The sequence below is a fragment of the Zootoca vivipara genome, chromosome 14 (assembly GCF_965207765.1).
Source record: "Zootoca vivipara chromosome 14, rZooViv2.hap1.1, whole genome shotgun sequence".
In the NCBI taxonomy this organism is placed as follows: Eukaryota; Metazoa; Chordata; class Lepidosauria; order Squamata; family Lacertidae; genus Zootoca; species Zootoca vivipara.
In genome coordinates this window covers 30,090,994-30,116,589 of record NC_142597.1, presented here as the reverse complement: position 1 = coordinate 30,116,589, position 25,596 = coordinate 30,090,994, and the positions used below count along the sequence as shown (strand labels likewise).

Genomic DNA, 25,596 nt, shown 5'->3' with positions numbered 1-25,596 from the left:
TTCAGGTATGCTGTTTGCAAGCAGGGAAACTTATAGACTGAAGCCAACTAACTTGTCACGTTCTTTGATTAAGTCTCAGCAGTGTACTAACTGAGCATACTTAAGGGTTTGCAAGCAGCAACAAACAACATCACTAGTGGTGCTCAGACATCCTGGCTCCTTTCCAAAATTAGGGGTGCTCTGCCCTGACTTTTATAGTTCACACATTTAAAATATTCACTAGCGGTGCATATGCTACCTTTATGTGCCTCCATTAGAATAAAGTCAGAAGTCTTTGTGCAGCCAGAAATAGTGTGCGCATTGGAGCCTCCCCATGTACAAGATTCTGCTAGTGGGCTGCCAGTCCTATTTCCCTTGACAACATAAAACACTTTACTTGCTAGAATGATAATACTCAAACTTTGGATCACCTAATGAAATTGATTGGGAGAACATTTGGGGGGCGGGAATGCAATTCACAGTCTCTGCTGCTGCTACAGGATTCCATTAAATGTGAAATCTTAATGCAATATTGTCATTTAATGCTGGTATTTTATTTTTATTGTTCTGTGTCTTGTTTCGCTGTAGTGTTTTTTTTTGTTGTTGTTCTGTTCTATAAAAACACTTCACAGGAGAGATAGATGGCAGATCTGAATGCCATAAGATGTGGTGGCAACGGCAGCAGCTCCTAACTTTAGACTGCTTTCTAAAAAGCTGAATTAGAGAAATTCATAGAATAGCTTAGGTCTGTCTCGTGCAATGGCTGATTGGAGCTCCCATGTCGAGAAGCTAAATACCAGGAGCTGGATTATCAGAGTAAAAAGGGGAAGGCTGTTGCTTCTGGGCCCTGTTTGGGGGCTTCCAGTGGTATCTGTAGATGCAGGATGCTGAGTTGTAGGTGGACCTGTGATCTGATCCTGCAGAGGGCACTCAGTATTAATCCCCCTTTAGAAACTTCCCTGCCTGCTCCTTCAGTATTGGATGGTATGTGTTTATTCCTTGGCCATCTGTGCTTTTGTTGCGAGCTGCAGTCTTTGCCCCTCAGTACTGTACTGTACTTCAGATTAGTCAGCCTAGGCCTTTTGGGGCATGTTGTGCTGCTAACTCTCTCTCTCTCTCTCTTTCTCTCTTATGCAGGTGACCGGGCGCGTCGATCTCCTCGGAAGCTTCCTACTTCTCTGAAGAAGGAAGAAAAAAAATGGGTCCCTCCGAAGTTCTTACCGCACAAGTATGATGTCAAGCTGCAAAATGAAGACAAGGTTAGGAGGAAGTACAGAGGGAGTTAGAGTGCAGTGAGAGAGAATCAAGGGTCCTTGACTGCCAGTTGGTGAGGAGGAGGTGTGGCTGGTTAAGGTATCAGCACTGCTGTGAGGTCAGGAGCAATTAAAAGTAACTGTTTCTATTTTGAACAGTGGTACTTAAGTACAGTTGCAGGCTGTGGGCTGACTGCCACAAACTGAGGAATAGAAGTGTCTAAAGGCTTGTTTCTTTGTCTCCCAAGATCATTAGCAATGTGCCAGCAGACAGCTTAATTCGTACAGAGCGGCCGCCAAACAAGGAGATTCTGCGCTACTTCATTCGCCACAATGCACTTCGGGCTGGAACAGGAGAGAATGCTCCTTGGGTGGTCGAGGATGAGTTGGTGAAGAAATATTCCCTTCCCAGCAAGTTCAGTGACTTCTTGCTTGACCCATATAAAGTGAGAAATAAGGCAAGATCTGTCTTGGGTTGTGGGTTGGGAAAAGGACAGGAGTCTCTGTTGATGCATAATGGTGACTTTTGGGGGGGGCAGTGTCAGCAGGGGTGAATCTTAGCTCTACAGCAAGCCCTTGCCAGTCATCAGGTGCCAAAGGGATGGTTCTGGCATGGCTCAGACTTGACTCTCCATTGCCTTCCATGTGGTCTGCCTGCACTCCATCTCTGCAGTGTGCCTTCCCTTCCCTGTGACTGCCATGTGCAGATGTCTTTCAAGGAGGACTCCAGAGCCACCTCTTTTGTACTTCTGCAAACCTCAAGGTTTCCCCAACCATCCTTATGCCTCCCTCATGCCAGGTTTTGCAGTCAAGATGGCTACAATATGTGTTTAAAACAATGGAGTGTGTATTGGGTCTCATGTTTTGAGCTGGGTGACTACTGTAATCCTAGAGCACGTTTTTGGCTAGGTGGGATATGTAGAACGATATATGTTGCCGGCAACATGCTGTAGGTACCATTGAGGTATTCTGTTGACTGCAAGGTGGAAAGGGCAGTTTCTCTAGAAATGTATGTGGTTGTCCCTTTCTGCATCGCTAGCACTCAGGAGCACTTGAGGCTGCAAAGCAGCCTCAAAAGTTTTGTTGACTTTCAAGCAGTACATTGAAACAGATCCCCAGTTAGATTTTCCAACCTATCCCTTTCCTCCCTTGTGTTTCTTTCCCCCCAAGACTAGCATTTACCGTTGCTTCTTCTTCAATTCCAGTACCTGACCCTCAATCCCTCGACCAAGAGAAAGAGCACATCATCCCCCGACCGGAAGCCTTCCAAAAAGCCTAAGTCGGATGGCTCTGCGCCAGGTCAGGGGCTAAGCCCCTCTCTGTGGTGCAGTGTGCACTTGAAGAAGTCTATTATGGGCTCTCCGCTGAAAGTCAAGAACTCCAAGATCTCCACGGAGGAGCTGGAGGAGGTGATGAAGATGATGTCTGCTGGGAAGCTTGGCAACTTCAACAAGAAACGACAGAGGAATAAGAAGCTGCTGAATGGGCAGAAGGCTACTGGGAAGTCCCGCTCTCCCAGGAAGGACTCCAAGATGAAAATGAAGCAGATGACATTGCTGGACATGACGACCAAGGGCACCCCCAAGGTATCTCGAGCGCCCCGGGGCTCAGGGGGAAGCCCCAGGTCCTCTGGCAAGCCCAAGCACCTCCCACCCGCAGCTCTCCACCTCATTGCCTACTACAGAGAGAACAAGGACCGCGAGGACAGGAAGAGCGCCCTCTCCTGCATCATCTCCAAAACCGCCAGGCTGCTCTCCAGCGAGGATCGTGCCCGCCTTCCTGAGGAGCTGCGGGGGATTGTACAGAAGCGCTTCGAGCTCCTCGAGCACCGGAAGAAATGGGCCTCCATGACTGAGGATCAGCGGAAGGAGTACTTGAAGAAGAAGCGAGAGAAGTTGAAGGAGAAGCTGAAGGAGAGAGCCAGGGAGCGGCGGGTGAAGGAGATGATAGAAAAGTTGGAGAAGCAGAAGCGCTACGAGGACCAGGACATCAAAGGGAACAACCTGCCCACCTTCAGGCTTGTGGACACTCCTGAGGGGCTCCCCAACACCCTCTTTGGGGATGTGGCCATGGTGGTGGAGTTCCTCAGCTGCTATTCAGGGCTGCTTCTGCCAGATGCTCAGTACCCCATCACGGCCGTCTCCCTCATGGAAGCCCTGTGTGCCGAGAAGGGGGGCTTCCTATACTTGAACAGGATCCTGGTCATTCTCCTGCAGACCCTGCTGCAGGATGAGATTGCAGAGGACTACCGTGAGCTGGGCATGAAGCTGTCAGAGATCCCTCTCACCCTGCACTCTGTTTCTGAGCTAGTCCGCCTGTGTCTGCGCAAGTCGGATGTGCAGGAGGAGAGCGTGGCCTCGGAGAACACGGAGGAGAACAAGGACCTGGCTGCTTTTGAGGACAACGAAGTACAGGATGAGTTCCTGGAAAAGCTCGAGACCTCAGAGTTCTTTGATCTGAGTTCTGAGGAGAAGCTGCAGATCCTCGCTGCCCTCTGCCACCGGATCCTGATGACCTATTCTGTGCAGGACCACGTGGAGTCCAAGCAGCAGATGTCAGCTGAGCTGTGGAAGGAGCGGCTGGCCGTGCTCAAGGAGGAGAATGATAAGAAGAGGGCGGAGAAGCAAAAGCGGAAGGAGATGGTGGCCAAGAGCAAGGAGAATGGCAAGGAGGAGAGCAGCTATACAGGGAAGGGGGAGAAGAAGAAAGGAGAGGCTGTGGCAGCTGTGGCAACAGAGAAAGCGGTCAGGATGGAGCCACGGGTGGAGTTGGAAGACATGATCAGTGCCGTCAAGAGCAGGAGGCTACTGGCCATGCAGGCCAAGAAAGAGAAGGAGCAGCAGGAGATGCAGATGAGAGGTAATGTTGACTCAAGGCCCAGAAATGCCACTGTGGAAAGAGAAGAGAGGCTGTAAGCTCCTGTTCCTGCTGAACCTCTGATTCCAACCTGCAGTGGAACCCCTAGGGAAGGGGGTGGGTGGGTGGGCGGGTGGAGTTTGTGGAGAGGGATTCCCACTGCTGCTCAACCTTCTTGGAGGCCTGTGCTCCACTACTGTTACAGCAGGCAGATCTGAGCTATCTGTGTAGGTCTTCACCAGAAGTATTTTGTTCATAGAGGCCCCCTGGGCCAGGAACTCCCAGGTTTGGTTGTTGCTGTCATGCCCATCCTGCCCCTTAAGGCCTCCAGTCCTGACACCCAAGCACTGTAAACATCTGCATAGTGACTGTCCTTTGCTCATTCCCCTTGTAAGTGCGGGTTGGTGGTGGTAAGTCACATGGGGGCTGTTTCACCTGCTCAGTAGTTCAACATTTCATGTCTGTAGCTGAAGATGTACCTGTGTTCCATGGGACGCTGTAGTGTACTGGAACTGGATAATTTGGAAATTCTGACCAGCTCTCAGCCCCAGCCCCATGCATTTTCATTTGGCAGATGTTCCATCTGTGAACCAACCCTAAGTTTGGTTGCTTTTCTCCACCCCACCCCCCACCCCATACAAAAGTGTGTGTGAATGCTTCCCTGATTGAAACAATGTGTGTTTCCTTATTGGCTCTTAATTGAAGGAAGAGATAGAGCCCTCTTATGAGAGAGAGCGAGATAGTTTTCTCACCAAGCTTTAAAGGTGCAAGAGCTCACACTGTTGGGTTTTCTTCCTTTTTCTTCCCCACCAGTGAAGCTTGAAAGAGAAGCAGAAGAGGAGAGAATCCGCAAGCACAAAGCTGCAGCTGAAAAGGCCTTCCAGGATGGCATTGCCAAAGCCAAGCTGGTCATGCGCAGGACACCTATAGGCACAGACCGTAATCACAACAGGTAAGGGTGAGGAATGAAGAATCTAGCTGTGTGGCAGTTGGGAAGCTACTTTGTTATGCCCGGATGGACCATTTGGCTGTGCGGCCCAGTGGGGTGCGGAGCCTGAGGCCCTCTGGATGTTGCTGGACTCCCAACTCCCAGCAGCTAGCCTGCCCCAGTGATCAGGAATGATGATGGGCGTTGGGAACTCAACCACATTTGGAAGGCTGCAGGGGAGAGCCCATCCCCGGGGGGGGGGGAGGTAAGAAGTGCAAGTTCTGAAGTGCAAAACTCACTACACAAGAGACCTGGAGGCAGAGAGCACATGGGGATCTATGATGGTTAGTCCGTGGTTAGCCAATGTGGGGCCCTCCATATGTTGCTGGAGTCCCAACTCCCACCATTCCTGGAGGACCACAATCATTGAGTATCCTCTCCTCTGTCTGGCAGCAGCTCTCTAGGGTTTCTTTAGGCAGATTGCCATAGGAACACAGGAAACTGCCTCATATCAAGTCAGAGAATTGGTCCATTTAGCTCTGTATTGTCTAAGCTGACTGGCAGTAACGGCTCTCAAGGGTTTGGGGACATGGGTCTCTTCCCGCCCATGTGGAGATGACAGGGATTGAACCAGTGATCTTGAGCATGCAAAGCAGTTGCTCTTTTCACTGAGCTACATGGGCCTTCTCTGTAGTCCAAGGAGGAGGCTTTTCTTCCCTTTGCTTCTGCTCATTTCCCTCCTCCTGCTACTTGAGACACCCATCTCTCTGCTTTGCAGCCTGCTCACTGCTTGCTCTGTTTGTGACTTCAGCCATCTACCTGCTGGGTTTCTCCTGCCAGCAAGTTGCTGCCCTTTCTGCATCTTGGTCCTATAAGGCACCCTCCTAAAAACTATTAGTCACCACAAGTACAGTACTGCCAACGTTCTGCAGCCTATGCTTTTTCCTCAGTGACCTGGGTGTTTCTTGGCAAAGCTGCTCATCGCATAATACAGTGGTACCTCGACTTACGAAGACGATCCGTTCCGCGACTGTCTTCGTAAGTCGAAGTCTTCGGTTGTTGAAGCGCCCGTTCTGCGCATGCACGAAGTGCAATTTCGCGCATGCGCCAACCGCGCACGACGAAAAGACTTCCGGGGTTGTCGACTTCGGAAGTCGAGTCGTTCGGATGTCATTGTACCACTGTACCTGGTGCCTCTCTCACCCAAAGATCTGGCATCTATCTGGTCTCTCTAGGTATTGGCTGTTCTCTGATGAAGTTCCCGGGCTGTTCATAGAGAAAGGCTGGGTACATGATGGCATCGACTATAACTTCATGCCTCCCCACAAGGATGAGGATGAGGAGGAGGAAGAAGAGGAGGAAGAGGACGACGACTACCACCACCAAGGCAAGACTGACCATTCTCACATGTTCTTGGTGAAGTTGCTGGATATATTGGGCGGCATTCATCTTGGACTTGACCGATTGAAATTAATGAACATGGCTAAGTTAGGACCATTAGTTTCATTGAGTCTACTCAGAATAAAACATAGATGAATATCACTTGCTATATTTGAGAGTATCAGTTGCTGAATTGCTCAACAAGAAAAAAACTCAAGCAAGTTAATCATTAAGCAGCCCTTAATCAGAAATTGTCCTCCATGGCCTGTGAAACAGCTGCCTCCATTTGGTGGGGAAGCAGGTGCTAGGGCTTCGCTGGGCCTTTGTTCACGTCACTGGAGGCTAAGCCCTGTCAGCCAGCTATTCGTTTTCTTGTGCTGGACAGGTTGCTTGAAGCCATGTAGCAAAGTTGTGCACTAAGCAACCATCCAGGAGCAGCTGGCATGTTATTTTAAAGTAAGAGCCCATAGAGCAGTGTTCTGTAGAAGGCTTCTCTTATTTAGGGGCCCCAAGTGCTCAGTTGACTTGCCTTGCCTCTGGAGTGCTCAAAGGAAGCTGTGGGCAAATGATGACAATGACAGTGGGGCTCCTTGTTCACTGTGTGTGTGTTGCTTGCAGACACTCAGGAGAGCCTGGTGGAGGGCAGCGTCTTGAACACTCCGCAGGGCGCTCTACTCATCCCGGAAATCCCTGTGGAGACCACAGCACCCAAGCAGGGACAGAACCTGTGGTGAGACTTGCTCTTGGCAATAGAGATGTGTGGGTTCTTGCCCCCCTGTAAAGTTGGTGATTTAGAGGTGGTGGGATTAGGCAGCAGCCGGGAGGAGAGTGAGTTTCTCAGTGCTCTTCAGATTAGGAGGCTCCCTTGCACATGGCATCTTCAAAGGAGGGCCAGGCAGCACCCCTCCCGGCTTGCAGAAGTGCAACCTGGACTTTGCCAATAGGCCTGCTGCATCCCATTGCATTTGGCACCACCCCCATTTGGCGAAAAGGTTCCACTATGTGTTACATTTGCTTTGATCGGTTAACTGCTGTATGCTTGAAGCTTCTCAGCTACAGAGCTGAGCCTTGAGCTAATTGGCAGAAAGGCTTCTGGAATCCGCTCTGTACAAAGTACTCAGTACTGCAGGGTACAAGATCTGTTAATTAAATTATTGTTTAAAGGTGGCTGGAGAGCTGTGTAAAATGTAGGACTCACAGCCCCACTCTTGAGGGGTTGCCAGATTGATGGCTGGGCCCCTCTCTCCAGCTGAGCTGTTCGGTTTTGACATCCCATCATAGCTGCCAAGTTATCCCTTTTTTAAAGGGATTTTCCCTTATGCTCAATAGGCTTCCTCGCGAGAAAAGTGAAAACTTGGCAGCTATGCATCCCATGCTGATGTGCCTCTTGACCAGCAGGGGGCAGTAATAGAAGTCCTGTTTGTGCAATGAGTCATGCCCATGTTCCCTAGCTTATTAGCATTTAGTCCCTCTTTTGCTTCAGGAAAAATGGCAATCCAGAACATTTAAATTCACAGCAGCTTGGTGTGAGAGTTGAATATGGTCTTCTCTGATTGAAACATGTTTAAACGATTTGAAGTCTTTGTTAGTGGTGTGGACTGGTGAGAGACTGGGTTATGGGTGCCCACCTGTCTCTTGGGGTGAGTTTTATTTTCCTGCCTGCTGAGAGTGGCATTGAGGAGGGTGTCTGGTCTCCTCCTCCAGGTTTCTCTGTGACAGCCAGAAGGAGCTGGATGAGTTGCTGGCCGCCTTGCACTCGCAGGGGATAAGAGAGAGCCAGCTGAAGGAGCGACTGCAGAAGAGGTGAGGCCTCATGGGCTGTGTTTTTTAGCAATGAGGAGTAGTGTCCCTGGATGCTGGTCAGGCAAGGGAGGGAGAAGAAGTTGGCATTTGATGCCGGGACCATTTCAGGGGTTGGGAAGAGCAGTGTGGGAGGAGTAGGGTGGTGTTTTTTTTGAAGCCATCAGATCACCTCTGTGTTCTTTTTTGTGGCTTTTCTCCTTACGCAATGATCCTTTTGTTGGGGTGTGGGATTTACAAGAGCACAAATCTTTCACTTCTTGGACAAATGTTTGTGGATGGATAAAATTACTGAGTGGTTTTGCTGGTGTTGCTGCAAGTGTAGACTTTTAGGCGCCTTAGTGCTTTTAACAAACATTGTACGTAACAATGCAGTTGCAGCACTTCATGAGTGATCCTTTATGGGCCGTTGTATACTTCTGGACAAGACTCTGGAAGTATTTAAAAATTCTTTTAGGCACCAGCATTAAATCAACCCCTAAATTTCTGAGTATCAGTGTAAACCATCACTGGTAAACCAGTTGTTTGGCCCAATGAGCTCACACTGCTGATTCAGAATGGCAAATAAGCATCCTCGTGAGTGTCTGTCAAAATACAAACCTTTAGGTTATAGAGCTGGATAGTTCTGCAATTTTCACAAGGTAACTGACCATCATCTATGTCTGAGGACCCTTGCTTAGGCTAGACAACTGTTCTGTAGAAATCGGAAGGTAACAGAGCATCTCCAAAGGCCCTACCTCATGAGAGAGACAGTCAGCTATACAGAATGACCATATATTGTCTCCTCTCCCAGATATCAGGACATCACTCATTCCATTCACTTGGCTCGGAAGCAGAACCCAGGTCTGAAGTCTTGTGACGGCAACCAGGAACTGTTGAACTTCCTGCGCAGTGACCTCATCGAAGTGGCCACCCGGCTGCAGAAGGGAGGCCTGGGATACATCAACGAGGCAGAGTTCGAAGCCAAGGTGAGCACTAGCATTGCAAGAGGTGGATGGCTTAACAGTAATCAATCACCCAGGCAGGGCTTCTGAGCTTGGAAGCAGCTGTCAAGTGTAGTCTTGCTGGCACAGGGCCTTGGCTTCTGGGCATCCCTCTGGGTGGGCCACATAGCCCTGGGCTAGCTCTTTGCTTTGAAGTCCAGAAGCTCCTACTATTAAACTGTCTTCTGAAGGGTCATATTCGCTGGTGGTACCTAAAGCCAACAACATTGGGAGACTTGCTTTGAATTGGGGCAGTGGTGAAGGATCTGCCTTCTAGGAGCTGGAGAATATTCTTGGGAGATTCTGGTCCCTGAAACAGATGCACATTAATTGTTGCTGACCACGGGGTGAAACTTTTGAGTTTGTAACAGAGTTTAAGCCCTGATGAACCTCAGGAGCTGCTAACTGGTACACTAAGGGGCTCAGACAAAACAGTGCAGTATGCCACTGACTGGGTTGGCTGGGGAAATGTCTCCAGGCCAGGTGAGACTTCTGAGGTCCCTGCTCTTCCAGCACAGAGAGGCTGTAGCCAGGTTCTTGCCAGTTATCCCATCTGGGGAGCTCACCTCTTAGTTGCTTGGATAAATGAGAGCTACAAAGCCCTCTGCACATGAGAAGAGAATCATAATAAGAATGTGTTTGTGCCTTTTTGATCAGGTTTGCACACTGGAGAGCCTGAAGGATTTCGGGGAGTGCGTGGTTGCCCTCCAGGCCAGCGTTATTAAGAAGTTCCTGCAAGGCTTCATGGCCCCCAAGCAGAAGAAGAGAAAACATCAAGGCGGGGAGGATGCTATTGCCAAGGCAGAGGAGGTGGATGAAGAGAAGAGGGTGGCGGAAGAAGCCAAGGTCTGGATTGGGACAGATAAAGTCGGAGGGAGGGGGGAGGACGGGCAGAGAAGCTTGGGAAGCTGGCATGAAACGGTTGCTGCTCCTGCAGGTTACAGGTGTGGATAGGAATTGGGACGAGGGCAAAAGCCTTTGCTTGCTTGCCAGAATTATGGCAGGGAAGATGCGTTCTCCCCTGTCAAACCAAACAAAGAGGAAGAAGCAGCTGCTGCCAGTTGAGCCTTCTGGAAGGAGAAAACTGACTCCAATTCCTGAACATCTTACCTTGAAATAAATTGGGGGTGGGACTTCCAGGTAGGCTTGATGAGTGTTGGGCTGCAAAGTGGCTAATTCTCTGTTCTGAAGGGAGAGACTTTCCATGAGGATCACTCACAAATTTCAGATATCAGAATGGGGGATGAAAGACCTTTTCCAGCTTGTCTTTCACATCCCCTGGACTGTTTTCACTCTCCCAGAAGTCTCTGCATTGCCAGCAGCTGTTTTTATTTGGCTCTGTGGCTCCTGTAAGCTGCCTGGCCCACCTATCTGTTTCTCGTCCTCCCTATTGGGCCATTGGTGGTAACGGACAGTATTTAGCTGACCAGTGGAAACACTGTGTGGACAGAGGCCAGGCCAACAGGTCAGAAGGGCAAACTGCAGCCCACCAGGCTCTTGGGTGGCCACTTGGCCCCAAGGCTGCCCTCTTCTCCGTCCTGGTTACTGGACAGCAGGTGATGGATAGCCTTGAATTGGCCTCATTTTGAAACAGACACTTCTGTTCCCTTGACCATGAATTGTCCCACCTTTATGGCTGACAGATCCCAGTGTTGGTGTGTCTTGCAACTCTTTGTGTTTTGTTTGTTGCTTACTGTCTGCTGCCCAAGGTAGATTGCTGGGCATTGCAAAAGGTTCTCATTCGACAAGACAGGCAAGAGCAGTTAGTGCTATGGGGCCTCCCGTATGCCTTTTGGCCCTTCAGCTATGGGCATTTCTCTGCCTTTTTCTTCCCTTTTGTATTACCAACTGGGCGCAGATGCCTATGGTTGGGGCAGTGAGTCACCTGAGGGAGAAGCCCTCCCTCCCCCACCCTGGTTTTATAGTGCCTGGGAAGCCACACTGGAAGCTTGATGCTTTCTCCAGTGCCTGGATCTGCTGCAGGTTTATCTTGGCCCAGCATCTTAGCAGCCGAACTCTGGGGAGGAGCTTCTTGGAAAGCTGATGTGTCTGAGAAGGCCCTGGGCACATTCCGGGGGGGGGGCACAGACAGGCTGGTCAGGCTCCCAGCCTTCCCCACCGCCTTGGCTGCTGCCTCTTGCTCCAGGTACTGAACCTGGGAGCCATGAGGAGAGAATTCTAGACTGGGGCGAGTGAGCCGCTGTTTTTTTAGGTGTCCCATTCACACTGCACTTCCTCTGATTCAGTGGGAGGGGAATGTGCAACTCTGCAGAAATCCAGGTTTTGCTTGGCTCCTGAACTGCTGCTAGCAGCAGAGCTCAGCCATTCCCCTTGAAGCTCAACTGCCCTGACTAGGAGTAAGCAAACTGATGCTGTGAGCTTTCCCGCTGCTGGTGCAGGAAAATAGGGCTGGGGGCTGGGCACAATGGTTGTGGAGAAGCCTCCCCCGCCCCCCCGTTTATCTGCCTCTTGATAGCTTCTGTCACAAAAGGTAGGTGTCCTGGCTGAGTGGCAGCTTGGGCTAGAACCTGACGTGCCTCTGCACAGTTCTGACCCATGAAAACATTCCAGACATGAGGACTTGTGCCTTGGGGCTGGTGGCTGCTGCCACCGCTTGCCCACTAGGCATCACCTCTGGGCTTGTCCTGGGCACCATTACTCAGAGGTGCCACTAGAGGGCAGGCCAGGCTCTTCTCGGGCTCCAGCCCCTGAACTTTGCCTCCCCAGCTGTCCCTGCAATTAACAGCTAAAGTTCTCGGCTGTTTGTTTTTCCTTGATGGACAAGGATTTGGTTTGGATTTCAAAGTCAAGAATGCAGCCCCCAGTTTCAGGCTGGCTGTGTGGGATATGTTGAGCAAGACTTGTGGGCCTCTGAGCTGGCAGTTGGGCAGGGGGTGGGGGTGGAGGAGAGGAATGTGTGCTGTCGCCTGAATGGCAGCTGCCAAGAGCCCCAGGGAAGGGCCGAGAATGCCTCTTGAGCAGCCTCCTCTGCCCCCAGGTGGCTTCCGCCCTGGAGAAGTGGAAGCTGGCCATCCGTGAAGCGCAGACCTTCTCACGCATGCACGTGCTGCTGGGCATGCTGGACGCCTGCATCAAGTGGGACATGTCAGCCGAGAATGCCAGGTGCAAAGTCTGCCGCAAGAAAGGTGCGTGTGCCGGGCCTGGGGGCCTCCAGGGCTTGAGGTAGAGGGAATGGGCAGTTGCAATGGGCAGTTGCCCTCCCAGAGAGAGTAGGAGAGATGTGGTCAGTGCTTTCTCTTTTATGACATGGGGGGGGGGGACTTCCTGCCAAGGCTATTGTAGCCACAGCATCATCCTGGCTTTTGATATCCCCTCTGCTCCCAAATGGGTGGGGCAGTGAGGGCCCCTTGCAACAACAGTCCCTTTCTGGGCTTTTCAGAACAAGCATTTGGTTCCTGCCATCCCCTCAGGGCAGTAGAAATTTCCATTGCTTGCCCTTCATGGGTGTGAGACCAGGAATTTCAGTGGGCCTACTCTGACTGTGGTCTCCTACCTGAGCTTCATTTCCCTCCCTTGATCCTTCTATCTTTCTACTCCTTGCTAGGTGAAGATGACAAGCTCATTTTATGTGACGAGTGCAACAAGGCCTTCCATCTCTTCTGCCTGAGGCCGGCCCTCTATGAGATCCCAGAAGGCGAGTGGCAGTGCCCGGCTTGCCAGCCTTCTGTTGCCAGGCGCAGCTCCCGGGGCAGGTGAGGTTTCTTTTGCTGGTTAGGAATGGCAGCTGGCCTCAGTGTGGGCTTTGCTCCTGTCTTAAGGTCATGGTAAACCATTCATGGAAATTGGGATGAATGGGCTGGCCACATCTATCCAGGCCAGGCTTTTTTCCTGCCAGCCCCAGGTGGGAAGGCTGAATGCAATTCCAAAAGATGTGCATGTTCTCCAGTTCAGGAGCATTGGATTCCGAGGCTGCTTTTGGCTTGGGCTGCTGGCAAGCAAAGCCCACCTCAAGTTGACATGGCACAGCAAGGGAAAACAAGGTGGCCCACTGCAGGACAGGGCTGCTGAGGCCTCTGGTCTACCACAGCCTTTGAGGAAGCAAACTCCTGATTCTGGTGTGTTGATCCTTGCCTGTAGAAACTATGCTGAAGACTCTGTGGAAGAGGAGAGTGATGCTGGGGAGGAGGAAACTGATGAAGAAGACGATGATGAAGGGGAAGAGGAAGAGGAGGAAGACTATGAGGTGGCTGGATTAAAACGTACGTACTTTTTCTCTCTCCCATAAATGGGTAAACCTTTAGCCAGTGGGGAGTGAAGGGATCCTGTGTTGCCACAGAAGGGCAAAATGTCCTCCTCCTAAATCTGGGGTGACCGGCGGGCAATTCTGGGCTAAGGAGCTGCCTGCCAATGCCACCAAGCCATCAACAGTCTTGTTGGTGAGGGGGTCTTTTCTGGCTAATAGCTGGATTGCTTGAGGCAGGACTGCTAGCCAAACAGGACTTTGCCATGCTCTGGAAGGAGGTCTGTCCTGGGTTTCCCACTCAGTCCCATTCCTGAAATTGCAGGGCCCTCTTGCCTGTCTCGCACAGCAATGCTTCACTTGGAGCAGTGAGGTGGAGGTGGAGACAGGGATCTGAATTCAAACTGTGCGCAGTCAGAGTGGCTAGGGGGAGCAAGGCTGAAATTTCTGGGAGCAGGTGGAAACGATCAGCAATGTTGAAAAGTACCATTGTGTTTTTAATCAGAGTAGTCTTTGGTGGTGGAAATGTTTCAGGGCTGCAACCTGCATCCCAACATTCTTGGGCGTGGGGATTTTCCGGACTGTAATACTGTACAGAAGCAATTGAGATGTCACTGACGTGCAAGCCTGCCCTTTGACTGGAGCAGAAATACTATGACAGGCTCACACAGGCTTCTGAAATGCCAGCAGCGGATGATTTCACATGCCCTGGATTGCCGCAGTGGTGTTGCAGCAAGAGGACTGCCCCAGGCAATTCCCCCTTGCTGTGTTGTCCGAAGTTTCCATATTTCCATCTATACCAAGGCTTGGCTATTAGCACAGATGTCAGAAAGCTGACTTAGGCAGAACCAAGTGATTGTGTGTGTCAGGGGCTCTGAGCTAACAGCTCCTATGGAGAATGTGTTGGACTTCAGAGCTTCTGCAACGGTGAATGTGTTGCACTTGTCCCTTAATACATTGTAGCTGACGATTCAGCTCCTAACACACATCCTGCCCATTGCCTTGCTAGAAGCCAGTTTATTCATTCAGTTAGTGGAGCTGGGGTGTGTGTAGGTGGTGTGTGTGAATGTTCCTTCCAATTAGAGAACTGAGGTGTGTGGGAAAGCCTTGGGCCTGGGAGAGGGCTGAGCAGAGAGCTCTTCTCTTGATGGCTTTGTAGGTCCAGTGAGTCTCTTTCCACAGAAGACCACTGAAACGTGTAATTCCCCTCACAACTACCTGTTGTCTGGGGAACTCCTCGCCCCTTGATTCTGTTGCATGTATAAACTGGCCACAAGTCTTGAATGGGTTCAGGTAACCATGTTAATGGAATGGTTATTATAAACAACTGGCCATCTGGTCTCTCTCTCAGGAAATTTCCATGACACCTGGTAACCCAGTGGCAGGAAAGTCCTTTTTGTTGGGTCAGTTCTCCCTTAGTCTTTCTCTGTCTCTCCTCCCTTCTCATCAAATCCACTCAGGGCTGTAGCCAAATTAAGCTTTCCGTAGAGTGGACCCGTTTAAATAAATGGAGCTGCATTATCTATGTCCTTTGTGCAATCTGAATCACATGGGGGAAGCTGCCGGGCGAGCAGGCTGCTACAGGGTGAGGTTTTGCTGAGGTGGCCTCATGCATTGTAAGCGTGCCTGCTGGCGGAACTTGTCCATCCTCCTTCCTGCCTAGGCCCAAGCGGGTCGCTGTCACTAAAAATAAAGCCTTAAGCCCCGGCCCCAGCTTGACGAGGCGTTTAATCAGGGGAAGGTCACTGTGGAGATATCTCCCCTTTCGGCAGCGTTCCGCTTAATCCTGGGCGCGGTGTTGATCCTGAAGGCTCTCCTGAGGAATGTTGGACTGCTGGGCATTTAGCTTGGACTACGCTCTTGACGCAAGGGAGAGCCAGCTCAGGAGCCAGGTGCCTTGGGCAGGACGGCAACAGCGGCCTGTCTGGTGGTTGTTTGGCTCCTTGTTCCTGCTGGCAGGAATCGCTGCACACCCAGCACCTGCACAAGCTGCCTGCCCCGGTGGCTTAGTTCACCAGGACAGCCACTTGCTGGTGCCTGGGATGGAGCTTAGTGCAACCAATCATGTTTTTCTCGGGACATCTAAAACTGGCACATGACCATAGCTGCCAAGTCTCCCGTATTCCCTGGGAAGCCCCCGTTTTTCCAGCCATTCCCAGCTGGAAAAACTGATTTTTTTTTTGTTTTCCCCCAGTTTACTTAACAGCCGGGGGAGGCTCCTTCTACACATGTCTGGAGTCTCTGGACATGCGCAGAAGTGATTTCTGGCGCGGTAGCCATTTTGGAACTGGGCACAGCAGCATCGAAAGTCGCTTCTGAGCATGCTCCGCCCAGTTCCAAAATGGCGGCAGCGCTACTTCTGCTCTGCCGATCCCTTATTTTTCTGGCAGGAACTTGGCAGGTACAGTGGTCCCTTGCTTAACGAATGCCCTGCTTAACGAAATTTTCCGCTTAACGAAATGATTTTTCGAGCGGAGGTTGCCTCGCTAGACGAATTCGTTTTATGAAAAATTCGTCTAGCGAATCGCTGTTTCCCATAGGAATGCATTGAAATTCAATTAATGCGTTCCTATGGGCAAAAAAAAATTCAATGCATTCCTATGGGATTCGCTAGACGAATTTTTCGTTATAAGAAAAGACCCGTGGAACGAATTAAATTCGTCTAGCGAGGCAGCACTGTATGCACATGACTTTCTGAGGGAGCTAGAGAGCTGGTGTTGGGGCTTCTGCACTCCCTACTCTGTCAGCTGCCTTTAAGACCATAGGTGTGTCCCACCTACCTTACATGAGGTCTCCCAGTTTTAGCAAGGTGGCTGCATTGTGTGTCTTCAGGGCAAGACCCTGGGAAGGAAGGAGGGCAAAGAGCAAGAAGTTTAAAGGTACAGGGACCCCTGACCATTAGGTCCAGTCGTGACTGACTCTGGGGTTGGGGCGCTCATCTCGCATTATTGGCTGAGGGAGCTGGCGTACAGCTTCCAGGTCATGTGGCCAGCATGACTAAGCCGCTTCTGGCAAACCAGAGCAGCACACGCTTGGAGCGGTACCTATTTATCTACTTGCACTTGACATGCTTTCGATCTGGTAGGGAGCTCACCCCATAATAATAATAATAATAATAATAATAATAATAATAATAATAATTTATTATTTATACCCCGCCCATCTGGCCGGGTTCCCCCAGCCACTCTGGGCGGCTTCCAAAAAAACAGAAATTCTAAAATACAAAAATCCATCAAACATTAAAAGCTTCCCTAAACAGGGCTGCCTTGAGATGCCTTCTAAAGGTCTGGTAATTGTTCTCTTTGACCTCTAGTGGGAGGGCATTCCACAGGGTGGGTGCCACTACCGAGAAGGCCCTCTGCCTGGTTCCCTGTAACTTGGCTTCTCGTAATGAGGGAACCGCCAGAAGGCCCTCGGAGCTGGACCTCAGTGTCCGGGCAGAACGATGGGGGTGGAGACGCTCCTTCAGGTATACCGGACCGAGGCCATTTAGGGCTTTAAAGGTCAACACCAACACTTTGAATTGTGCTCGGAAACGTACTGGGAGCCAATGTAGGTCTTTTAGGACCGGTGTTATGTGATCTCGGCGGCCGCTCCCAGTCACCAGTCTAGCTGCCGCATTCTGGATTAGTTGTAGTTTCCGGGTCACCTTCAAAGGTAGCCCCACGTAGAGCGCATTGCAGTAGTCCAAGCGAGAGATAACTAGAGCATGCACCACTCTGGAGAGACAGTCAGTGGGCAGGTAGGGACTCAGCCTGCGTACCAGATGGAGCTGATAAACAGCTGCCCTGGACACGGAGTTGACCTGTGCCTCCATGGACAGCTGTGAGTCTAAAATGACTCCCAGGCTGCGCACCTGGTCTTTCAGGGGCACAGTTACCCCATTCAGGACCAGAGAGTCCTCCACACCCGCCCGCCTCCTGTCCCCCACAAACAGTACTTCTGTCTTGTCAGGATTCAATCTCAATCTGTTAGCCGCCATCCATCCTCCAACCGCCTCCAAGCACTCACACAGGACCTTCACCGCCTTCACTGGTTCTGATTTAAAAGAGAGGTAGAGCTGGGTATCATCAGCATACTGATGGACACCCAGCCCAAACCCCCTGATGATCTCTCCCAGCGGCTGCATATAGATATTAAAAAGCATGGGGGAGAGGACAGAACCCTGAGGCACCCCACAAGTGAGAGCCCAGGGGTCTGAACACTCATCCCCCACCACCACTTTCTGAACACGGCCCAGGAGGAAGGAGCGGAACCACTGCATGACAGTGCCCCCAGCTCCCAAGCCCTCTAGACGGTCCAGAAGGATGTTATGGTCGATGGTGTCAAAAGCCGCTGAGAGATCCAGCAGAACAAGGAAACAGCTCTTACCTTTGTCCCTAGCCCGCCGGAGATCATCGACCAGTGCGACCAAGGCAGTTTCAGTCCCATGATGAGGCCTGAATCCTGACTGGAAGGGATCCAAATGGTCCGCTTCTTCCAGGCGTGCCTGGAGTTGTTCCGCAACCACTCGCTCAATCACCTTGCCCAAGAATGGAAGATTTGAGACTGGGCGATAGTTGGCCATATTGGCCGGATCTAAAGATGTTTTTTTAAGAAGCGGTTTAATAACCGCCTCTTTCAGCGGGTCTGGGAAGGCTCCCTCATGGAGAGAAGCATTTACCAACCCGCAAAGCCCATCGCCCAGCCCTTCCTGGCTAGCTTTTATAAGCCAGGATGGGCAAGGATCAAGGAGACAGGTGGTTGGTTTCATTCGTCTAAGCAGCCTGTCCACATCCTCGGAGGTAACAGATTGAAATTGATCCCACAAAACTTGACTAGACAGGACTCTAGCACTCCCCCGCCCCGGCCCTGCTCCCACGGTGGAGTCTACCTCTTCCCGAATCTGAGCGACTTTATCTGCAAAAAACTTTGCAAAATCATTGCAGGAGATCATGTGGCCCGTACTGGGCCCGGATGGAGCAGGTGGTTCCGCTAAATTGCGAACCACCTGGAAGAGTCTCCTGCTGCTGTTTTCTGCAGATGCGATGGAGACGGTGAAGAAGGTCCTCTTCGCCGTCGCCATTGCCACTTGGTAGGCTCGAAGTTGAGCTCTAGCCCGTGTCCGGTCTGATTCAAAATGAGTTTTCCGCCACCGGCGCTCTAGCCGTCTCAACGACTGTTTCATTGCCCTCAGCGCCGGGGAAAACCACGGGGCTGTCCGGGCTCCATGCAATCTGAGAGGGCGCTTCGGAGCCAGACAGTCAATAGCGCTGGTTAACTCCGCATTCCAGCGGGCCACCAGGGAATCAGCTGAAAGGCCATCGACATGGGATAAAACATCCCCTACCACTCTTTGGAAGCCAATTGGATCCATTAAGTAGCGGGGGCGGACCATCCGAATTGGTCCCACCTCCCTGCAGAGGGGAAGGGTTGCGGAGAAGTCCAGTTGCACCAGAAAGTGATCTGACCATGGCACTTCTTTTGTTTCGCTTTTACTTAATGTCAGATCACCAACATCCATAGAGGTAAACACCAAGTCCAAGGCATGTCCGCGGCTATGAGTTGGGCCAGACTTATTCAGGGACAGCCCCATGGTGGCCATGCTTTCCACGAAGTCCCGAGCGGCTCCTTGTAAGGTCGTGTCGGCATGGATGTTAAAATCCCCTAAGACAACCAAGCTAGGTGTCTCCAGGAGCACATCCGACACGACCTGAAGCAGCTCGGGCAGGGAATCCTTGGTGCAGCGGGGAGGTCGGTACACCAAAAGGAATCCTGTACTGCCTCTATTGCCCAACTTCCAGAACATGCACTCAGAGAACTGGGTCTTCCCAATAGGACGCCTGGTGCAAACTAATGACTTCCTAAAAATCACTGCAACCCCCCCTCCCCGCCCAGATGGCCTGGGTTGCTGTGCATAAGAGAAACCTGGTGGGCAAGCAGCGCCAAGAACGGGCCCATCGGCTTCTTCCAACCAGGTCTCTGTCACACATGCCAGGTCAAATCCTCCATCCACAATCAGGTCGTGAATGGCGGTGGTCTTATTCATCATTGACCTGGCATTGCACAGCAGCACCTTCAGGTCATGTGGGTATCCCTTGCCTATTCCAATATCCGTCCGGTCAGGACCAGACCTGGAGGCAGGGATAGTCCTCAGACAACGATAGTCCTCAGACTAGCAGGGTTTCGAACCGCTGACCTTCTGATCACCAATCCCTAGGCTTTGTGGTTTAACCCACAGCGCCACCCGCATCCCTGAAGTTTAGCACAGGACTAACTTCAGGATAGGACTCCTTGCTGGTGGAAATCCCTCCTTTCAAATCTGCAGTTGCCTCTCTGCTACAGATGGTCACTTGGCACTCCTAGTGCGATTTGCCTCTTGTCTGGGTATCAAGGAAGAGCTGCAGGTGGGTTAGCGAGGAGTTTGGAGTCCATCATGAGTAATGTGGGGGCAGGGGATAAGACACCCTGTTTCCTTGCTGCCACTTGGGCTCTCCACCCCCCCCCAATGACTAACTCATTGACTGCCCTCTTTGTCTTACAGTGAGGCCCAGGAAAGCAGCCAAGGGGAAGCAAGGAGGCCCAGCTGCAGACCCTCCAAGGCGGAGCCGGCACCAAGGGAAGAAGAGGGCCCTGCACAGCACCCGCAGTTCCCGGCAGCGACCGGCACCTGTCAGCGAAGCAGACATGGATGAGCTGGTAAGAGCCACACACACACACACACCCCAGCCAGGTGACAGGTGCTTCTGTGCATCTCCCCTTGCCGAAAGGCTCCTCCCTCAGTATTGTCCAGAGAGGTCTCTGGCTCAGCAGACTCAGGCTGGGCGGTGCAAGTATGCCAGGCATCCCTCCAGGGGGGCTGTGTGCGCGTGTGTCTCCCTTCTCCTGATGAGCAGGAAGCTTGTTAAAGGCTCTGAAATAGCCGCCACTGCTGCAGGAGCAGTCGTGTGTCTCTGGCGAGAGGCGGGGGAACGGGGAGCATGGTGGGTTGTTGGCATTCCTGCAATGCAAAGCACTTGCATCCCTTCAGATGTCTCCCTAAGGAGGACATTTGTTGCCCAGGTTGCCTGTCCCTGAGCATAATTCAACCAGCTTGCGTTTCACTTGACATTTCAAAGAAGATTGTAGGCCTTCATTCTCTCCCTCCCACCCCACCCTCCTTGGTAGTGTCTTGAGTGGCTGCTACTGCCTGCCAGCTTTTGTGGATTGTCTCTGCATCCGTTAGTGGCCACTTCCAGGGAGCGTGTTGCAGAGTGCAGCTTATGGGCTCATGTGGGTCGTGCTGCTCTCTTTGCCTCCTCCCAACCTGAGATCTCGAAGGAGCAACACTCTCCACCTAGGACAGTTCATCCGCTGGTTCTCCAAGGGCCAGGCTTTCCTTTCACTGCCAGCTGCTTCCTCTTCTCTTTGGCTGGCCCTGCTGCCCCTCCAGTCCCTTGTTGTGTGTGGAGGGCTGACCTTGGACCTTGCTTTCCTCCCTCCAGCACAGCAGGGCACTCAGCTGCTCTTTGGCATCCCAAAGCTGGCCACTGGGTTCCTTCCACAGCCTGCTGCGTCCCCTCCTGCTGCAGGCTGTGTGCTGCTGGGCGGGTCACGGTTTCCCTCCTCACTGATCCCTTGGCTGCTTTTGAAGCTCTTTGAAGACGCCTGCTGCCCCCTGGGGAGGAGTGGGGCTGCCTGGAAAGCGATCCGGCTGGCTCTCTTTTGGGCAGGGCTCCTGAAATTCAAGCTGGCGGCTTGTAGGGGTGGGGGACACGTTCCTTGGCTGCCCCATCAAAGCTCTGGCAGCCACCCCGTTTGTTTGGGGCTTTATTGCTGGTGGGCCTTGGAAGTCCTGAGTGTCGCTCGCTTTGTACCATGATCTTGACTGTCCCTGCCCACCTGCTCTCCCTTGGGAGGCTTTGCCGAGCTGCTCCTCCCCACAGGCGCACCTGCTCTTCTCAGTCGGGGTCGCTTGGCGTGTGCCCTACAGCATCTGCTGGCTCCCTTGGCTTCCAGGGGTGTGTGCTGGGCTGGATGGGGAGGGAGGAGGTTTATTCTGGTCAGCCTCAGGGGAGCTCTCTCACCACCTCCTGTCTTCTCCCAGATGTACCCAACAAAGAAGATATCTCGCCGGCAGAACCTGGAGCTGCAGAAGTGCGAAGAAATCCTCAACAAGCTTGTCAAGTATCGCTTCAGCTGGCCTTTCAGGTGAGGCCCCGGGAGGGAAGGGCCCCTCGCTGAGCCCCGCACAGAACCTACCCCACACCCTGCCAGGCTCCAGCTCTTCCCCCTTGAATCTGTGTTCCGGCTGTTTCACTTGGAGTCACTCTGGAAGGGCCCTCCTGCCATCTATTCCTTCCATTCAGAAGGGCAGGGTTGTCTGACGCTCAGTGAAATGGCATCTTCCGGGTTAGTGTCCAACACTGGAGTTAGTACCTAGCCCTTGTGGCTGGGAACAATTGACAGCCTTCCTCCACAAACTTGCCTAGTTCTCTCTTAAAGCTGCCCCAGTTGGTGGCTATTGCTGTATTTTGTGACAGTGATAAGTTGCGCTGCTTCAGCAATGTGCTGTGTGAAGTCCTTTCTTTTGTCTGTCCCAAATCTCCAAGCATTCAGCTCTGTGGATGGCCCCGCTGAGCTCCAGTATTGCATGAGTGGGAGAAAAACTCTTCACACTGTACATAATTTGATATACCTCAGCCCGGTCTCCAGCCTTTCTAAACCAAAAAGCTCCAAACACTGGAGCCTTTTTTCATAGGGGAATTGCTGCATCCTCTTTACCAGTTTGGTTGCTGGTTTTTGGACCTTTACATGCCCTACAGGTAAGGCAGGCAAAGGTCCAAAAACCAGCAACCAAACTGGGGTGAGGCAACCAGAACGGTCCACAATATTAAAAGTGCAGTTGCAACCCTCAGCTTGTACAGTGGCCTTGTGATACGGCCAATTGTATTTTCAGTTCCTTTCCTGATGATCCCCAAAATGGAATTCACTTTTTCCACACTCCACACTGGGTGTGTACTGAAACACTGGAAGATACTACCTGCGCAAATTGGGTAGAAACAATAAGTCATCACAGAGTGGGTATCATGTCAAACAGAATAACTGGTGATCCAAGGGGAGTTCCTTTGTAATCCAGCCCCCCCCCCGGTCAGGAGCTACAAATAACCAGCATTCTGTGCAGTGTCTTTTCAGTGCCTCACAGGTGCATGGAGATTCTTGGCTTTTTCAAAAGAATTAGGCTCATGGTCTTGGGGGGGGGGGAGAGAGAGAGGGTTGCTTTCTGTGCCTCTTGTGCCTTGATGGGGACTTTTTCAGGGAGTGTTAGTCTCTGACCACTTGGACAGTAGAAACAGGGAGGAGTGGCAGGCGAGGGTCAGGCCAAGGCAGCCTCTGGGCTGATGCAAGTGCTGCCCTAGCTGCCCACTAACCCCATGGCCTTCCTTGGCAGGGAGCCGGTGACCACTGAGGAGGCGGAGGATTACTTTGAGGTGATCAGCAGCCCCATGGACTTCCAGACCATGCAAAGCAAGTGCTCGTGCGGCAGCTACCGCTCGGTGCAGGATTTCCTTTCTGACATCAAGCAGGTTTTCGCCAACGCTGAGCAGTACAACCAGAATGGCAGCCATGTCCTCTCTTGCCTGGAGAAGACGGAACAGTGCTTGATTGACATGATGCACAAACACCTCCCTGGCCACATGTACTCGCGAAGGAAACGCAAGCGGCCTCTGGCCCCACCCAGCCAGGGACTTGAGGAGGCAGATGGGGACAGCGACCCCGAGGCACTGGAGTACTCGAGGGGGCGGAAGAGGAAGAAATGAAGGGCCGCCCTCCCTCCACGTTCCGGACGGGATGCGGTTGGAGCCGGCTTTGTGCAGCCTGCAGCGAAGGGAGCTGGGGGGCGGCGGGGGGTCACCTGGCTTTCCCTCAGCTCGCTCCAGCTTAACTCTCAGCAACTTCCTGAAAGCATTTGATCAGCCCTCGACTGGGAAAGATGGCTCAGTAATTCCTCAGCAGCAGCACAGGCAATTCTTGCAGGTTTTTAGGAGGCCGGAGGGCCAGGGGGATAAGTGGAGGGAGTCCCCTCTAGCCTGGGCACAGCAGGGGATGGGACGAGGGTCTCCTGAACCAGAATGGTCACCACCTTCTCTTCTGCAGTCCTGGCAGCCAGGGACAGGTCCAGGCTGCCACGCTCCACTTCGGATGCCCAACCCCATAGGCTGACCGATTGTCTTTCTTGACCAGCCCCCTTGAGCAGAAGAAGCCGCCACCTTGGAGGGCGGGCAAGCACTTACTTTTCCAGAGTGACTCCCCCTTTTTTTCACCAGCATCTCTGTGCAGACCAGCTTTGGGGGTGCTTGTCTCTCTCCAGCCTCCTTATTTTGGATGCAGCAGAGGGAAAGTTGCTCTCCCCACCCTCCGTTCTCCCCTGCCCCAGGAACAGAGTGTGGTAAATCCTGCAGAGTTTGGCAGGAGGAACGCTGGTTCTTTGACTTTTAACCTTCATTTTTTTTCTCTAGTTAAGATTCTTGTTTCCAGCAGTGACCTTGTACAAAACGCCTTGTAAGATACAGTTGTCTTTGCTCTGACATGTACTGTACAGTTTATATGAGGATGTGTTTGCTTTATATTCCTTCCTCCTGGCCCCCTCTATAAACCACTTGTTTTTTCTTAGATAAAGTAGCTGGGAGTTGGCCCAGGGAACCCATTGGGGTTGTACACTTCATAGCTTCGCTCTTCCCTCTTTTCCTAGCCATACCCCATCCAGCCTGCCTCGTTCGTCTCCCCTTTCCTGATGTTGGAATCCGGATTGGGTCAAAGGAGGGTCTCCTTTGCACAATAATCACCCAGGTGGAGAGGCAGCTCTTTTCTGCCTTGGCCACCTCACAAAGATGCTCCCCACACAGTCTTCTGTTTTGACCTTCATCCATTTCGAGCAGCATTTATTTCCCCACAACCTTTGAATTCAAGGCTGTGGGATTGCAAACAAGGAATACTCGCTCTCCTAGAAATGGGCCCTCCCTGGCCACCTTTTGCTTTTCCTGAGGCATGGGAGAGTGTGGTGCTGAGGACTCCAGCCTGGGCTCTAGCACTGACAGACACACCTCTGGCATCACTTGCAACCTTCCCACTTTCTGCCCTTTAGTTTTTTGTTTTTATCAAGTCCTACCAACCCCATCCCTTTCCAACCTCTACACGATGAAACATTTTTGGACTACATTTTTTTAAAGAAAAGGTTGTTTGTTGGGGGAGGGGGGAATTCTGCTAAGGGCTGTACTTGTAATAAATTGGAAATATTAAAAGCAAGGCTTGTTTTTCTTCCTGCCTGTATTTACTGGTCTTTCTAGGGTCTGAGAAACTAAGCGAAATGAAATTTGGAGCCTGGCTGGTGAGAGTAGGGTGGTGTCTTTACTCCAGCATATCTTTACTTGATGAAGCCTGTGGCCTCTGCCTCCCTTCTCTTCCTTGGCTGGGATGGTTCTAAGGAAATGTTCTGCCTTGGGGATGGGGAACCTGTTGTGTTCCCAACTCCCAGCCTCACCCAGCGGTCAGGAATGAGGAGGGCTGTGAGTCATGGTAGGGCCCTGATTAGCTGCCTCTCTTCTAGCTGCAATGAAGGTCTTTTGTGCAAACCCAGCTTTCTCAAACCAGAAGCTTGGAGAGGGGCTCTCAATGGCAAAGCATAGACATGTGGCATTGGAAGGGTCACCTAGTTAAGGCAGCAATCACAACTAAATAATCCCTAGCAGATAGCCATCCAATTTGCTCGCTGGTCCCTGCGCCACAGGGCTGCCTGCTGCATCAAGGAGCTGCCTTTGGCTGGGCTACTGTAAGTTTGCATACAAAAGCACAAAATTAACAGCTGAGTCCCCAAATAGGTTGATTCAGAAGCTTAAGGCAGAAAGGAGCTGTGCCTCCCACCCATCCCTTCATCACCTTGTCTTATCGCAGGGCAGAGACCACCAGGTCTTCCAGAAGCACCACTTCCAGGAATTGCTAGTGCAGCCCAGGACCCACCACCCAGGAGAGCCCCAAGGGAAGTTAGTGTCCCACTCTGATGAAGAATTAAGCTTGATGGGTGGGGTGAGCAGCATTGGTGGAGCCTCTCATGCTAGCAGGGTGTGTGTGTTTAAGAGAGAAGCTACTTGGTGCTAGCCCCATTTCTAGGTAGCATCTCTAGTGGAAGCAGTCTCTACACGCAAACCATCTTCTCTCCAGGCTTCGATATCCAGCTGCTTTCAGGGGTCACAGAGGGAG

General features: G+C 51.8%; 1 protein-coding gene across 1 annotated transcript in view; it reads left to right on the top strand.

Annotated features, from left to right (window-relative positions):
* BAZ1B (bromodomain adjacent to zinc finger domain 1B) overlaps positions 1-24,656 on the top strand; it is a 35,335-nt gene extending 10,679 nt beyond the window's left edge. Inside the window, exons 5-19 of the mRNA XM_035139154.3 lie at positions 1,117-1,238; positions 1,481-1,678; positions 2,438-4,091; positions 4,902-5,040; positions 6,252-6,403; positions 7,015-7,126; positions 8,101-8,199; positions 8,990-9,164; positions 9,837-10,025; positions 12,178-12,325; positions 12,745-12,892; positions 13,278-13,399; positions 19,904-20,058; positions 21,446-21,549; positions 22,790-24,656. Of these exons, the coding sequence (XP_034995045.1) occupies positions 1,117-1,238; positions 1,481-1,678; positions 2,438-4,091; positions 4,902-5,040; positions 6,252-6,403; positions 7,015-7,126; positions 8,101-8,199; positions 8,990-9,164; positions 9,837-10,025; positions 12,178-12,325; positions 12,745-12,892; positions 13,278-13,399; positions 19,904-20,058; positions 21,446-21,549; positions 22,790-23,159 (3,887 nt within the window). The 3' untranslated portion in view covers positions 23,160-24,656. The remainder of the gene's footprint in view (positions 1-1,116; positions 1,239-1,480; positions 1,679-2,437; positions 4,092-4,901; positions 5,041-6,251; positions 6,404-7,014; positions 7,127-8,100; positions 8,200-8,989; positions 9,165-9,836; positions 10,026-12,177; positions 12,326-12,744; positions 12,893-13,277; positions 13,400-19,903; positions 20,059-21,445; positions 21,550-22,789) is intronic.
* The last annotated feature ends 940 nt before the right edge of the window (positions 24,657-25,596 follow it).